This window comes from Ambystoma mexicanum, chromosome 11 (genome assembly GCF_040938575.1).
Source record: "Ambystoma mexicanum isolate Mex_15411 chromosome 11, UKY_AmexF1_1, whole genome shotgun sequence".
Classification (NCBI taxonomy): domain Eukaryota; kingdom Metazoa; phylum Chordata; class Amphibia; order Caudata; family Ambystomatidae; genus Ambystoma; species Ambystoma mexicanum.
The window spans coordinates 547,584,368-547,601,185 of record NC_090934.1 but is presented as its reverse complement, the minus strand read 5'-3'; the positions used below and the strand labels follow the sequence as shown (position 1 = coordinate 547,601,185).

General features: G+C 48.4%; 1 protein-coding gene across 1 annotated transcript in view; it reads left to right on the top strand.

The window, feature by feature from the left end:
* Window positions 1-16,446, top strand: part of PDHX (pyruvate dehydrogenase complex component X) — a 1,431,343-nt gene extending 1,414,897 nt beyond the window's left edge. Inside the window, exons 10-11 of the mRNA XM_069623364.1 lie at window positions 13,105-13,169; window positions 16,049-16,446. Of these exons, the coding sequence (XP_069479465.1) occupies window positions 13,105-13,169; window positions 16,049-16,313 (330 nt within the window). The 3' untranslated portion in view covers window positions 16,314-16,446. The remainder of the gene's footprint in view (window positions 1-13,104; window positions 13,170-16,048) is intronic.
* Window positions 16,447-16,818: the final 372 nt, after the last annotated feature.

Below are 16,818 nucleotides of genomic sequence, written 5' to 3'. Positions count from 1 at the left end.
CATACTCTTCACTCTTGGTATATAGGTACACCTTATATATTTCCTACACTTACCAGCCCGCTGCCTCAAGGTGCGTATGGAGGGTACCCCTTTCCAATTCTGCCCCAAGTGCAACCGCAAATACCCTTGGGTCGACAGGCACGCCACGTGCAATCTCTGCTTGCCGAGGGACCACCCCGAAGCGAACTGCAGAGCGTGTAGTAGGTTTAAACCTAAAACACTTAAGGACCGTTCGACAAAGCGTTGGGCCCACCACGCCAGGCAGGCAGCCATGGTAGCGGAGGGCGCCTTCAGCGATGGCAGCGACGCCGTACTTTCGGACGGCGAGGGCATTACGGCATCGAAAGACTGCCGAGGGCAGGTCCCCGACCTCGGAAGGTTGTCCGGCAGGGCGGCTATGGGGAAGACCCCCGGCGACGCAAGCGCTACACACCCTACACACACTAAACACACTAAGTCCAACCGAACCTCGACGACGTCGACTTCTCGGAAAGAGGCACGGATAGAACGGTCCGACTCGGTGTCCTCTGGGCGCTCTCGATCGAGATCGCCTCATGACGCAAGGCAATCATCCACTCTTGCCAAGAGTGCCTCACTCCCTAGATTAACGGAAGTTCGATCGTCGGAAGACGAAGACGACTTCCACCCCCAGGCCGCGCTCCAAGAGACCGAGAGCGCAGTTAACACCAGCGAGGCCCCACGCTCGAAGCAAGATACCTCTCCCGACCCTCGGCGCCAGGCGTCGAAAGTCTCTGGGGCCTCCAAAGGGCAGGGAAAACATTTTTCCACGCACGGGGAGGGAGGGAAACAGCGGAAAGCTCAGCCTTCCACTCCTGTAAGACCATCCTTCCACCCCAAGCAGACACATAAACATAAATCTACTGGGACATCAACATCAAGCAAGGGTACCCTTGATAAGTCCTCTAAGTTGCCTACTAAAGTCATACCCGGTTCCAAAGAATGGTCCAGTGAGGACATAGACAGGGTCATGTCATGGATGTCTTCCTTAGCTGATTTTTTTGACAAAAACCCAGAACATTTCCTTTCGTATGACCCTCAAGGGGCCACACCCTCAGGCTCCTCTGATCCTATCCCCCTAAGTAAAAAGGCCCGGGTCGAAAGACCTGACCCCTTCGAGGTGCAGCCTTACTCTACTCCATACTCTACTCCTCACCCCAGATACCAAGGACAACCTTTCCCTGAAGGGGACCAGGAGTTTACAATTATGGAGGAACGAACCGGGTCTGAATACTATGCGGAGGATGAGGACCTGGAGGAGGTAGAAGATGAGCAGGAAATTTACAGAGTAGATTCCCCGGTAGAGAGCGAAGCCCCAGTTACCGACTCGCCAGTTGATAACCAGCCCCTCCTTAATGAAGTTCTTGCTCGCGCAGCAGAACATTTTCACATCGACACCCACGGTGTACAGGAGGAAAGGGACTTCGCAGAGGAGTTGGTGGGAGAGAGGAGGCCGGTCGCTCAGACCATCCCTATCCTTAAATCCATCCAACGTAGAATAGATCCATCCCTGGTGAATCCTAACCTCACCAGAGCCGTCAACCCCAGAGTCGAAAAACTTTTTCGGGCAGCCCAGTCTGACCCTCTTTATATAAGAGGTCATCTTAAACCAGACTCCCTAGTGGTTACCAACACTCGGAAGAGGGCTGGGACACCCTTATCGTCGTCAGAAGCTCCTCCCGACAAGGAGAGCAAAAGACTGTACGGGTTTGGCAGGAAGGTAGCCTCAACGTCCGCCTACCAAGCAAGGATTGCTAACTCCACCACCCTGTTGGCAAGTTACAACTGCCATCAATGGGAAGAGGTCGCGGCGCTCATAGCCTCTGCTCCTGAACCGTTAAAGGGCCAGTTGGCTCGGATCTCGGCAGAAGGGAGAGCCGTGTCTGGTTGCATCTTAAAAGCAACTTTCGACGCTGCAGACAACGCAGGAAGATTGATAGCAGAAGGTACTGTTATCAAGAGACATGCGTGGTTACGGCAGTCGGGGTTCAAAACAGAAACCCAGGCTTCATTAATAGACAAGCCGGTGGAACCCGATCTATTGTTTGGGAAAGCGGTCGAAGACGCACTTAAGAATGCCAAGGACGAGTACGAGACTCTCAAATCCCTTGGCCAGCTTACCAACAAACCCCCAAACCAGAGGGGGAACAGTAATTTTCGTCGCCCACGCGGCCAAAATTCACAAAGAGGCAACTATGCCCAAGGACAGGGTACACAATGGAACAACAACCAGCAGTCTACCCAAAGTTACAGCAAGGGTAACAAGAGAGGTCGTGGAAGAGGCAGAGGCAGCCCCAACAAGGGAGGTGGCACGCCCCCGCCAAAGCAGTGACGCTCAGTTCAGGGTCCCTTCTCACGCAACCCCAGTAGGGGGACGCATTTCCAACTTCACCCAGGCTTGGGAAGGGATCACCTCAGACAGATGGGTGCTGTCAACAGTGTCCACAGGATATTGTATAGAATTACTGCAGCGTCCCCGGAACCACCCTCCACGACAAAGAATACACTCCTTAGAACATCAGAAGATCCTTCTCGAGGAGATCGCCATTCTGCTAGAAAAGGACGCGATAGAACTCGTCCCAGGACACCAGGTAAACAAGGGTATCTATTCAACTTACTTCCTTGTGCCAAAGAAAGATTTGACAATGCGCCCAGTATTGGACCTACGGCCTGCCAACAAGTATGTCAAGCCCCAAAAATTCCGTATGACCACGCTACAAGAGGTAATCCCCCTCCTAGAAAAGGGGGACTACATGGCAACCTTGGATATGAAAGATGCTTATTTTCATATTTCCATGCTCCCAGCGCACAAAAAATACTTGCGCTTCAAAGTGGACAGTCGCCACTACCAATTCAAGGTACTGCCCTTCGGGATAGCTTCAGCACCAAGGGTATTCACCAAGGTACTGGCGGTGGCAGCTGCACACCTACGCAGGGAGGCAATCCCAGTGTACCCTTATCTGGACGACTGGCTCATAACGGGGGAAACCCCAAGAATTTGCAGGTCAAACATTCAGAGGACCATCGACCTCCTCCACGAATTAGGCTTCTCTATCAACGAGAAGAAGTCAAGTCTGGTGCCAAGCACCTCAAAACAGTTCCTAGGAGCAATCCTAGATACTCAGAAAGGGTTGACCTTCCCCTCGGAAGAAAGAATTCGGAATATACTACTGCAAATTCCACATTATCAGTCAGGTCAACAAATAACGGTACGCAAAGCAATGCGGTTACTGGGCATGATGGCGTCATGCATTTACCTGGTCCCCCACGCGCGTCTGCGCATGCGTCCCATGCAGGAATGGTTGGCGAAACAGTGGTCTCAGGCAAGTGGTCAGTGGGACGATCTAGTGGTCGTTTCGCCAACACTCGTACAAAGCTTACACTGGTGGACAAAAGAGAATCTCGCAAGGGGAAAACCCTTTTACGATCCCGAAGTACAAGCAGTGGTAACTACAGATGCTTGCCTGACTGGGTGGGGAGCTCACCATCTCCACCACACAGCTCAGGGTCTCTGGTCTCACTCAGTAGCCAAGAACCACATCAACCTGCTAGAGCTTCTGGCAGTATTCCGAGCGCTTCGGGCGTTCGAGCCCCATCTACTAAACTTGTCGGTGCAGATCCGGACGGACAGCACGACAGCCATGTTCTATCTGAACAAACAAGGAGGGACTCGTTCGCCAAATCTGTCCAAGCTTGCCCAGAAAATCTGGATATGGGCACTCAGACGGAACATCTTCCTATCAGCACAACATGTTCCAGGGGAGCTCAATTCCCTAGCGGATGCCCTAAGCAGAGACTCCCTCCCAGAAGAACACGAATGGGTCCTTCACAGAGAGATCGTAGAAGATCTCTTCTCTCAGTGGGTTTTCCCCACTATAGACCTATTCGCCACAAGCGAAAACAAACAATGCCCAGGATTTGCATCCAGGTTCCCCCAGCCACACTCCCAAGGGAACGCCCTGTGGATGAACTGGTCAGGGATGTTTGCGTACGCTTTTCCACCAACTCCTCTCATCAGGAAGGTGGTGTACAAGATGAACAAGGAATCGATGACGCTCATCCTAGTTGCTCCCATGTGGGCGAGACAACCATGGTTTCCACACCTACGCAGGATGGCGCTGTGCGAGCCCATCAAACTCCCAGCCTGGTACAACCTACTGTCCCAGCAACAAGGTCAAACAGTGCACCAGGAACCCAACTCAATGAACCTGGCAGCATGGCTCCTGAGGTCATAGAGTTTGGGCATCTCAATTTACCACAGAGGTGTATGGACATCCTAAAAGAATCCAGGAAACCAAACACAAGGCACTGTTACTTTGACAAGTGGAAGAGATTTGTTATTTGGTGCCAGAATAAACAAATCAACCCAGTTGATTGCACTCCTTCCAACGTAGTAACATACATGCTCCACCTGCTGGACGCAGGTTTGGTTTTTAACTCTCTGAAAGTACACCTGGCAGCCCTCTCGGCTTACACCACATCCCATAACAAAGTATCGTGGTGGAAAGTACCAGTAGTTAAAGCCTTCATGGAAGGAGTAAAGAGACTTCACCCTCCTATTTCGAACCCACCGCCAGGATGGGACCTCAATGTGGTGCTAGCTAAGCTCATGGGCCCCCCTTTCGAACCCATGCATAAAAGTAGTCTCAAACACCTGACTTATAAAACGGCCTTCTTAGTAGCCATTACCTCCATAAGAAGGGTCAGTGAAATTCAGGCTCTGTCAGTGCAGGATCCTTTCTTTATTATCCACAAAGACAAACTGGTTTTACGCACACACCCTAGGTTTTCACCTAAATTCATATCTAAATTCCATGTAAACCAGTCCATCGAGCTTCCGGCTTTCTTCCAGAACCCGCAAAGCTCGGCTGAGGTGAAACTACACACCCTTGATGTGCGTAGGGCGGTCCTCTACTATGTAAATAAAACCAGACCGCTAAGAAAAACAGATCAACTGTTTGTCTCCGTAGCTACAGGCAGAGAGGGGGATCGCGTCTCTAAAGGCGCGATCTCGAAGTGGATTATCAACTGTATACAGCTGTGTTACTCTCTTTCTGGAAAAACTCTGCCTTTTACGCCAAGGGCCCATTCTACTAGAGGCATTGGTGCCACTCTGGCTTTCATTGCAAATGTTCCCCTCGACACCATTTGCAAAGCAGCTACTTGGAGCTCTATTCACACTTTTACTCAGCATTACTGCATTGACACTCATTCCAAGACAGATACACAAGTGGGACAAGCGGTTCTAAGACACCTGTTTGCTCATGACCCTTCTCACATCCCACCTCCTTCTTCGGGTACTGCTCGCTAATCTATGCACAGCATGTGATCTAAGCAGATTCCACAAGCCTCAGAAGGGATACATTACTCACCGTAATCGTATTTCTGATGCTTGTATCTGCTTAGATTCACATGCGACCCACCCTTCCTCCCCTCCGAGAGAAGGCGCATGATTACTTGTAGTCTTACCTTTCTGTCTATCTGCTTGGATTATCTGTACTCACGCTACTCCTCATGCTTCCTCATGTCAGAAAAAATACAATCTGAGGATCCCAGATGCGTGAGGGATCTTGGGTACAGTGGACGTCACACTAGGGATAGTATTACTGGCACGCCTGTGTCGACGCCCATTTTCGAGTTTCGAAAAACAAACTGTAATACTCCGCAGCTTCCACTAGATGTCGGCCTATGCGCACAGCATGTGATCTAAGCAGATATAAGCATCAGAAATACGATTACGGTGAGTAATGTATCCCATATATATATAGTTTAATTTTCAAATAAACCTTTTAAATTTGCAAAACAAACCTACTTCTTGGCTCAGCGGGGTCGGGGGGATTCTGAGAGAGGGGTGTTATATAAGGGTTGTCATCCAGAGTAAATGAACTGGACATAAAAATACATCAATAAGGGCTTCCATCAGCATCCCAGACTAGGCCTTGACTTAGCTGTAGTGTTGAATTGAAGTCGCTTACACTGAAGAACCTGCAGAAACAAGCTGGAGGGATGCTCTCCTTGCAAGCCCCAGCGACGCACCTACACCCAAATCAAGGTAACCAGTTGTGCGGGAGACCCGAGGGGACGCAGCGGTGCAAGTAAAGCAGGCTAAGGCTAACTCCCCTCAGTGCTCAGGGGATCCCAAAAGGCCCAACGTGTAGCACAGCTCTTCCTCATCCCATTGGCTGTACCAATAAGTCCAATGACCACCAGGGAAGGGTTGAGGACCCCTAACATCAAGAATACTGCATCTGAGGAGTAATTCCTTGTTCTAGTGGTCATACCAATAAGCCCACTGACCACCAGGGAAGGGGCAAGGACCCCAAACAAGTACAGAGGAGACCATCCCAATCGTGGTGGCAGGCACAAGCCCACTACTCGTAATAGAAGGGTCGAGAACCCCAATGTTAAAGGAGGCGATGTGTACAAAGTGTGCCTCCGAGGAAAGCTTTCTTGTGTCAGTGACAAACCAAAAACCACTGACCACCAAAGAAGGGTCAGGGACCCTAACAATAAAGAACTGAGCCAAGGAGAAAATCTTCCTCAAATCAGTGGGGAGGTGAAGCCTGCTGAACACAATAGAAGGGTCTCTGACTCTGAAGTGTGAAAAGGGTCTAGAAGGCAGACAGAGAATACCAATGAAAGAGAGTGGAAGTTTCCCTAAACTTGAAAGGAATGACAAACTCTGTTGAATGACTGTCTAACATACCTGGGGAACCGGAGAGCATCAGGTGAAGTCCATACCCAATCCAGGAGAAGGTAGCCATTCTCCCGGATCAGGATCTATTGACTTTGTGTGAACTTTTGTGGAATCGGATATCGCCGTACGGGGAAGGGAGTCATTCCCCCTGGCTTGAGTACCTTTTTGACAGTTGTCGAGTAGAATGTATGTGTTATTAGATCTCCTTAATTGTAGAGTGTAAGCATTAGAGATATGTTTGGACACAGGACGGTGACTACTTGTTTGACGGTTATTCTGACAGTTCTTTTAGTTTTGGTTGAGGCATGGGAACCCCTCATAGTGATGGGGCCAGATAGGCTTTTCTTTAACATCTCGATAAATATTTGTGAAAAATGTCACCCCCATGTCAGCCTCTCCAGTTTGTTTTCATTTAGTTATTACTGCGTATTTGTTTAATTAAAATATATATTTCATAGAACCTTTGTTTTGGCCTGTTATACTTTGCTGTTTGGGTAGCTATGTGAGGGTCGCATTCACAACCCTCTTGAGAGTATAGCCTTCCCTCAGGCCCACTGTGACAGGCCCAGGAGAGGGAGGGAGCTCATCGCAACCCACCCACGGTGCTGGAGTGTGTGTGGGCAGGCCCCCTCCCCTCCCTTACCTTACCTAATGGCAGCAGGACAACATTGGACCACGCTGTGGAGAAAGGAGCTGGCGGGGCTGTAGCAGGTCGTGGTGCAGCCCAGAAGAAGTCTTACGCGGTACGACCAGGTGCCGTATGCAGCAGGGTGCGCCTAACGTGGCAACACCGGCAGGGGCCGTGGAGCAGACTACTGTCTATGTCCACAACATAAGCCATAAGGAAGAAGGTTGCCGCAGAGACTCTAGGTGTCAACGCAGCATCCAGAAATTGAGCCTTCACACCACCACTAACCCACGAAGGATTATTGTAAAAAACAAAGACTTTACTCGCAAGGTCCCCACTAAACCATCAGGGAATGGTGAAATAAAACCAGACCCATCTTCAGGCCTAGGGAAGAGGGAGCAAAGGTTCCCTTCTGGCCAGTGTAAGGCCATTGTGAGAATTGCTGCAAGAGACGGGCGGTGCTTAACGGCACTCCCAGACCTTTCCCATGTCACACCTCGGGAGACAGTTAGGTGATTCGCCAGGGTGAATAACCAGTCTTGTGAGGGCGTGGTGGGGTGTTTAAGTTATTGTGCACAAGTGGCTGAGTGTGGGTTAGTTGGTGAGGACAGGAGGTGATGGGGGACATCTCAGAGACCAGAGGAGGTGGGGACATAAGGGGTGTGGATAGTATTATAAGGAGGTCATCTGTGGAGTGTGTGTGTGTGAGAGTGGAGAGTGTGAGGAGTAGAGGTAGAGTAGGAGTAGCGGAGCGGTAGTGGTAGTAGTGGCAGAGGTAGTAGTAGTTGGAGTAGAGAAAGTAGGTAGCAAGCATAGCCGAGGAGCGAGTGATTGAGAGAAACAGGTAGTAGAGTGGTAGTTGGTAGTAGTGGGTGATAGTGGGCACTGGTGAGTAGACAGATAAATAGATTGACAATAGTTCCAGGATGTAAAGGAAGTAGCAGTAGAGGAAGAGAAGTAAGCAACAATGAGTGGGGGAATAAGAGTAGCTAGTAAGTGTAGAAAGAGCATGAGAGAATAACAGAAGAATACTAAGAGGCAATGAAGTAGGCTGGGAGGAGAGGAACAACAGAGGTAGCAGGAGGTAACAACAGTAAGAGGTGATGGAGTTGAGTAGTGAGAGGAGAAGTTGGATCAAAGGGTGGAGGTAGAAGGGTGGTGTGAGGGACAGTAGTACAGTGGGAGGAGAGCATATATAGAGAAGGGTCAGGTACAAGCAAGTGCGAGAGGAGGGACACCAGGCAGAAGAAGACACCATCCCTAATTCCCCACAACACTAAGTGGTATGGGTCAGGGAAAGTTGAAATATCCCTAGGGAGTTACTCAGCCAACGTCTTGGGGGTGTGGGGGTGGAGGGGCACCAATAGAGCAAGGCAGCAAAATACAGCCAGGTGTTGCTTTTGGCAAGAACTAAAATCCCTGTTAAGGACACCTGGGCTAGGGAAGTGGGAAAGACCAAGGAAGAAGAGACAGACCGGGCAAGCCCTAGTGCCAAACCTCCCAGAAGAACCAGCTAGGCCCAAAAGACCATTTTAAAGAATTTACAGCCAATCTATCTGTAAGTCATCAATAAAGACCCTTGGGTTTACTATTCGAGGTAGCATGGTTCTTTGTGGCGGGCGTCCGGTCACACCTTACCACAAAAGGTGAAGGTTGTGCATCTCTTAACTGTGCCTGTTTAACCTTTGCGATTGAGTTCACTCATGGTTTGTAGAAGTGTGTGAGGGCTGAGTAGCACTTTAGCCTCTACTCATCCTTGTACACATGAAGGGCAGAAGTTCATTCGTCACATAGAAGGCATTTATATCATTCACTGGACATCTCTTAAAGTAACTGTTATAATCCAGTAAGGTTCCATTTGCCTACCTGCTAACTGCACACTAAAGTACCCTATATGGTGAGGGCAGTTTCCTGTATAACCCAATAGATTGTTAGTATTTCTGTTGCCCGACTCCCCTCCTGGAACTGGACCACTGTGGCACTGGGTGAGTTACAAGACATTTTAAGGAAACCCTTTCATGAAAAGTTCTGGTTGAGGATCTGGGACTTGGGCAAAAGCATCATGAGAGGCCTCCTATCACTGAACTTTACTGGTTTTCTAGGACTCTTTAGTGACCAAGCATGAGTTGATTGAGCCTCACTTCTTTAGTCCATTGGTCCCCAGCGACTTGTTCAATCTGGGCATCTCAATGGAGAAGACCAAGGTGCCTTCACTGCCTGATTGTATAAATTCTCGCAGCCTTCATACGGGGTTCAGTCTGCAGGGTGTGCTCTGATGCTTCTTGTCCTTCCAGAACCCGTCTGAGGCCTCTGACGAACTCCCCTGACTAAACCTAAGACTGAATGATAACCAAGGGGGCCAGTGCTGGCACCCACTTTGTGATGTTGAGCCTATGGACAGTGTGGGAAAGATCCCCCGCCTTCGTCTGCCAGGCCACCAGAGTGAAGCAGGGAACAGTCACATTGAACTACCTCAGGACCATGTCCCTTTAAGGGATCCTGATATCGTAATGATAGTGGTCAGACAGAAGGTTATTCAAATAGATCACTAGAAGTAGCCTAGATTGCAGCCTGATCACATAAGCCAAGGCAAGGGCATTAAGGACAGACGGAGTGAGAGCGATAGGGAAAGCCGGAAGGCCAGAAAGTGTGCGCAAGGACCAGAGACCGACGCAAGACAGTTTGATGGCGAGGGTGGCAGACAAAGATAGACACGGGAAAAGAGAGAAATGGATCAAGCAGTCTGCTGTATGCAGTGATTCGTTGACTTGCACAGCGAAGGGCAGGTTAGTGTTTCTTGGACGGGCATTCAGATTCCGAAATGGCAGATTGCCTTCAGAAAGGCTCAACCCAGAGGTTCGGAACGAGCAGGCCAAAATATGCTAGGAAGCAAGAGAGCTGCCCAAGAACAAAAAGCACCCACTCCAAAATCCTATATAAGAATTTTACACACCTAAGCCTTATGGAAACAGAACCCCTCTCTCTGGGGTGACAAGACCCAATTGAAAGGATGGCAGGGGAGCAGAGAAGTGTGGGAGTTTGTAGGCAAAGCAGGAGCGAGTGTCACAGATGGCCCAAAGAAAATTACAGCTTCAGGAATGGTTCAAGGGTTCATTTAATTTTTTCAGCTGGGCACTAGGGCCGCCTTTCACTCTCTCGTCTTGACATAGCATTTTCCTCCCTCTCCCTTATTCCCCAGGTTAGTGTCAAGAGCTTATTGCCATCTTCTAATTGGCTGTAATTGAGGGTCTAGAGGCAACTGCCTTATGTATCTAAGTCCCCTCTGGGACTTTCTAAGCTAGACCTACAGTATCAATGTTGTTAGTTCTCAAGGTAATATAGGGTTGTGCCTTTCAGACACTGTACCCAAACACGATCTCCTTCTGATGACTAATGGTCCTCTCCCCGTCGCTTACTCCTATCATCCGCTTGCTACTCTCTTCAGTCCAACTCCACCCACATGATTTCCTCCCTCTTCATACCTCTTCCTCCTCTGTGCCTTCGATGTCTCTCTTTCTACCACCTACCTCCACTCTCCAATGTTACTACACTCCCTCCTACAAATCTCCTCTTAATCAATACCACTACTATTCTCTCCTCTCCACACCACTACTGCTCTCTCTCCTCTTCATGCTACTACTATTCTCCCTCCTTCACACATCAACTCTCCCCTCTCCACACTGCTGCTACTACTACTCCACTCGCTACTCAGCCCCCCTTCTTTTACTTTTACAAGCACTTTCCACTCACCCGCTATGCTCGTCCAGCACTCTCACCCACCTTGCATGTAACCACTTGCCCTCACCTTTTCTCTAAATCGCCTACATACTTCAGTCCACCATCCTTATTCCCATGGTCTGCCACCTCGTCCCCTACCTTCTCCTATTGAACGTTTGCCCCTAACCAATCGGATGCTATGCTCCCCGCTCCTGAGGTCTTTCTACACACAATGTTTACACTTCAGGGTATAATTGCTGCCCCTTTCTTTCTCACAGGGCTGCCATGCTGCAACAATGGTGGCATGTGTTGCGGAGTGTTCCAGTTCATGTTAGGGATGTGGAAGCCACTCTGCGGCAAGTCTGTCTTGCATTGTTTTTGCTAGGTCCAACGCCGGTGCTTGGAGAGCTGTGCTTGGCGGTCCTGGTGGCTGTGCAGACTTTCCGTTCCTTCATTTGCCGGCTTTTTCTCCCTCTGTGGGTTCCGGCAGTTGGATGACTGGAATTCTCTAATGTGAGGTGCTGATGGATTTCTCTCTTGCAGATGGTCTGTCCAGACTTTGGCTGTCTTATTAGTTAGTCTACGAGAAAGAGACAGTGGCCAGCATGGTTCTGAAGAGGTATCGGGTGATGCATGCTGGTTCTATTCAGACACATACAGGCACTTGCGGAGGGGACAGAAACAGGGGCCCTCAACGGTTGACCTTCTGAATGTTTCCTATTTTCTGTCACTCCCTGTAAATATATAAAATGCACAACATGCAATGATGTTTTGAATAAAAGTGCAAAAAGCCTTCCCTAAAAATGAAAGTAAGCTTTCAAGCATCAGACACCTAAAGCTCCTCCATCCTCTCTGTGTAAATACATAAATACTCAGAAAGTCCTGCCTAGAAAAGAAAGTAAAAGGCTGCAGCTCACAAACGGCAACAAACGCCTGTCCACGCCACCCTCCTCCCTCTCTAAAAGAGCTCCTGCAGACCCTGCTATATGTAGCAAGGTGAATATGCCTGCCCAAACTGGTTTACCAGAATCTTTTACAAGTTTGGCACATAGCGAATACAGTGAACATTCTGGTGATTCGGGATTTGGACGACTAATTCAACACAGGCTTAGGTACCAGATTGTGAATTGGTTAATAGTCCTCCATTTATTGTGAACCAGTTTCATATTCAACTGTAACCGTGATATCATTACCACACTAATATTCCTCACATCTTCAGGAAGCCAAAACGTGTCCAACACTGTGGCAGCACAGATGTGGCGCATCCATTTTCTGAGAGTTGTAGAAGGGGGTTTGTGATGGTGAAAGGGTGTGGCTGTCAGTGGCTGTCATGTTTGTGTGCAACATACTCTGCTCAACAAATATGCCGAGTTCGTTTCACGTAGTTTCACGTTGACCACCGAATTGGTCATATGATGAGCACTTGATCTCCGAGTCTCCTTGAACAGGGCTCCTGCATCTATGGAGATGGCACCATCCTTTGTGGCAGTGGGTCCAAATTTGCTGTTTCATGGCCCAATCTGGGACCACAGAGTGCTGGCCCTTATGTTGGTGCTGCCTTACGCAGCTGCTTAGACTCTCCTTTCTGTAGAACTGCTCCGGCTCAGATTAGAATGGCTCTTTTGGTGGCTGCTTCTCGGAACCAGTACTTATACGTGCGTCCTGAATTCTGTCCCAGGTGTGCCGTACTAATAACTTTATGTAAAAATGTGTCATGGGCGAGTCTCTCAAAGTATTAATGCTTGATATAATGCACACCTGAAGCCACTGTGAAAGACTGTTCGCAGTCATAGAATTGCATAGGACCGTCATGCATCACATAATGAAAAAAAGGAAATCCAATAGTATAAAACCGTGTAACAATTTGGACAGACATATTATCGTTTCAGATTAAGATGGCCACTGAGCTTCTTTGTCAAGTAAAGCCACTGCTATGGCTTGATATTGTACAAGTGTGCCCTTGCTTTTTTCTTATAAAATATCAATAGCATCTATGTAGCAAATGTATGCAACCATATAGTTCGTTTATTTTTTTTATTTCCAGGCCCTTGCAAAGAAAGCACGGGAGGGTAAACTTTTACCTGAAGAATACCAAGGCGGCTCTTTCAGGTAAAACAGAAATTCATTTATTTTTAATTTATCAATTGGAATTGTTGTTCTGTCTTGTGGCGTATGGCTCAGAGTTGGTAACTTGTTCGCTGTGCTGTTGTCAATGAGTCATTTGTCTAACATAGTCGAGGTTCTTAAGGCAGTTCTCACCAAAGTTTCCTTATCGGAAATCAAACCCAGAGTTAAGCAGAGATAAAATGTATGTGCTCTCAAGAGAGCAGCTTTGCTTCCCAAAAACATCATCTTGCAAAGTGGACCTAGGGCACTACAATTGGCGCAATTAAGAGAGCTGTATGCAAAAACGTGGTCTTTCCATGCTGGTGCTCGTGTGAGTTATAGCACACTGTAAGCTCAACGGCTGTAGCTAAACTCCCGGGCAAAGTATGACTACTGCAGTTTGATCCTTTACTCATTGTTTTTGTATTTCAAACAGTGGCAGCGTTTAAAACAGGTCAATTTTTTTCACCGGAGCGGTGTAAATGTTAATGTGGTAGCAACTGAGTAGAGTAAGGGAGCCCGAACCAAGCAAGACGGGTTTGCCGTGGTGATTTCCCCCACCCCCGGAGAAAATAGTTTTCCAATATTGGGTTTAAATACTGCATTTTCAGCACAATAGCTGTAGGAAATTGGGTAATAGCAATCGGTTTTGTAGGGTAACTCATGAAAAAATCTAATATATGAACGTCAGCAACAGTGCACAGGAGCGTTTTACAACTCATTTTCCTGATGCCTTTGCCCACAATATATGGCAGTTGTCAAAGATGGCGCAATAACGAACTCCCAAAGACAGTTCATGGGTCTTTATTAATATGATGACATGAGCTTTAAGGGCCTTCTCCTTCTCCCTCTCCCCCTCTCACCGCTCCAACCCCTACCTCCCCCTCTAACCCACTCCCTCGCCCTCCCCTTCTCCCCTTCCCTCGCTCTCTTCCTCACCCCCTCAAGTACTTCCTAGGTGTGACCTTCTCTACTTCCGGGGTTAGTTCTACAGTTTTTTGGGAGTGCCTTACAGACACTCCAACCTTTCTCTTTTCCCTCTCGCACGCAGAGATTTCCCTCCCTATGTCCTTCTCTCCCTCTCCCATTCTCCTACTCTTGTCCCTTTGACGCCACCCACCTTCTCCTCTTTCTCTTCCTGCTGCTTTCTCCTCATCACTCCATGTATCTCACTCACCCATCTCTAGCCTCTGATCTTTCTGCTCTCTCCTTCTATTCTGCCTCCTGTTCAAACGACTGCTATCCCCTCTACTTCCTTCACACCACGACTACTCTCCCCTTGCCACAATTCCAATATTCTCCCCTCTTCACATTACCATTAATTTCTCTTCTCTACACTACTGCTCCGCCCCACCTTCTCCTCAATTGCTTCCCTTTCACTCCCTCAGTCGCACCCTTCTCTTCCACTACCCCTCACACACCTTACACAATGACAGTACAGTACCACTTTCTCTCATCAACCAATACCTCAACTTCACTGCAAATCGCCTCCACACTCCTCTCCACCACCCTTCTCTCCTTCTAGTCTCTTGGTCTCCCTCCTCCTCCTCCTCCTCTGACCTGTTGCTGAACAACCCACAACTTCCTGTTTCCTGCCCTTTCTTACATCCTCCCTCTTTTGCCCCCATTGGCACTCCCCTTCTACTACCCCTGTACAATCTTGGCTGCTCTTCCCAGCCCAGACCTTTTTACAGTGTAATCTATATAAGGGAGTCTAGGCCCTGCCTTGTTTCCTTGTGTGTGCCCGCCTCACGTCAACAATGGTGGCGCACTGTAACAAAAATTCCAGTTTGTGTAATGTTCTACCAGGACAGTTCGCAAGTCGGCCTGCATGGGCTCAGCTCTGAGGCCTTGTCATAAGTATGAAATGTCCCCAAATAGATTGGAGAGCATTGGTGTGTAATAAAAGCTGCGTGGGCTCCTCTGCAGGCTCGCGTTGGTGACGGTTGCATTGTGTTGAGGAATTGCAGGTTTTCTGTTTGTAGAGCTTGGCGCTGTGTTGTCCACCAGCTTTATTGGGAAGTAGCACCCTGCGTTGAATGTTGGAATTCTGACTGCCAACACGATACATGGATTTCTACACCCGTCACGTTTCCAGCGTTTGCCCTGCCGCTCCCTGCTTCCCCCACGCATTGCCGCTCCTACAGTATTGGCATCTTCCTGTGCCATTGTCGTTGCCTGCCACTACTGCTGCCCTTACCGCCACTGGTAATCCACCTCCCCAGCTCCCCTGTGTTGCTGGTTCCATGCCATACAAAGAAGAGCAGACTTCACTGCCTCGGCCGCTCATCAGCAGACACTCGTCCACCGAGGGACAGAAGTCTATTCTTCTTTATGGAGGTGGTGCTACAGAGAGCTGGGGAGATGGCAGACAGCCAGCTGGCCCCACGCGTGGCTGCCATGAACACCTGGGCGGGTGCTGGTGGCTTTATTGCTCGCAGGCAATTATTGCCTGGCAATATGGCCCCTTATGTGGCCTTGAGCCATCCGTGCGCTCTTGCTTTGCTCAGGTCCGTACGTGGGGCTTGTGGGCACATACGAGACTGTACAGCCCGCTTGCGCAGGCAGAAGCGCTTAAATGTTTGTCAGAGGCAACAGCTGCTGTCCAAAAAGTATGTTTTTGAAAACATTTATTAGCAATGTAATTCGAAACTACTCCCAACTTGATGCCTCCAGGATAGTAGTGTGTCCGAAGTGCTGTGTCTGGGTAAAAATGACACTGGAGAAGAACTAGGAAGGATTGTGCATGGTTTCCTCACTTTATTGACTTTATTTTACATTAAGGTAAAGTTCTCCAATGTTTAATGTGGTCACACTCTTTGAAAGATCACAGACCTCTATAGATCCAATTGTTGCCACTAATCTTTTTTGTTTTTTTCTAGTATCTCCAATCTGGGAATGTTTGGCATCAGTGAGTTTCTTGCTGTGATCAATCCGCCTCAGTCTTGCATCCTGGCTGTGGGTGCTTCCCGACCAGAACTTCGGCTAGGACAAGATGAAGAGGGGAACCCCAAACTGCAGAAGCAACAGCTCATGAAAGTCACGCTCTCAAGTGACGGACGAGTGGTCGACGATGAACTAGCTTCCAAGTTCCTGGAAAATTTTAAATCGAACATGGAGAATCCAGCCAAATGTGCACTGCCTTAAACGAGAATGGGCAGGTGTGCGTTAAAAATGAATTCAGTAGGAGAATGTTACATTGCCCTTGTACAGTACAGAAACAGACACATGACCCCAACCCTTAATAGGGCTAACTTGAACAAATAAAGTATTTAATTTATTTGAGTGGGCTGTTTTATTCATTATTTAGTATATTGTTTCGATTTTCTCCTATTTGGTTATGCTGTGAAAACGAAGAAAACATACATTCATTAATGAAATCTCAAAATAACGTAGACATAGAAGATGGGCACAGTAAGAGGCTGAGGAAACAGTGGGAGTAGCGGGGTCCCATAGTTTAGGTGGCATCTAAGAAAAGCTTTCAAAGAGGGATAGGTAGCATGGCGGCTGCAGAGATCAGAAATGCATTTGAATGAAATGCAAAAAAAAATGGAAACAGGCAGGAGCAGGGAATAAGCAAAGAGGAATTGGGTGGTCAGGCATATAAAATGAGTCATTAAGAAAGTAATCAGACAAAGCTTTATTGGATTGT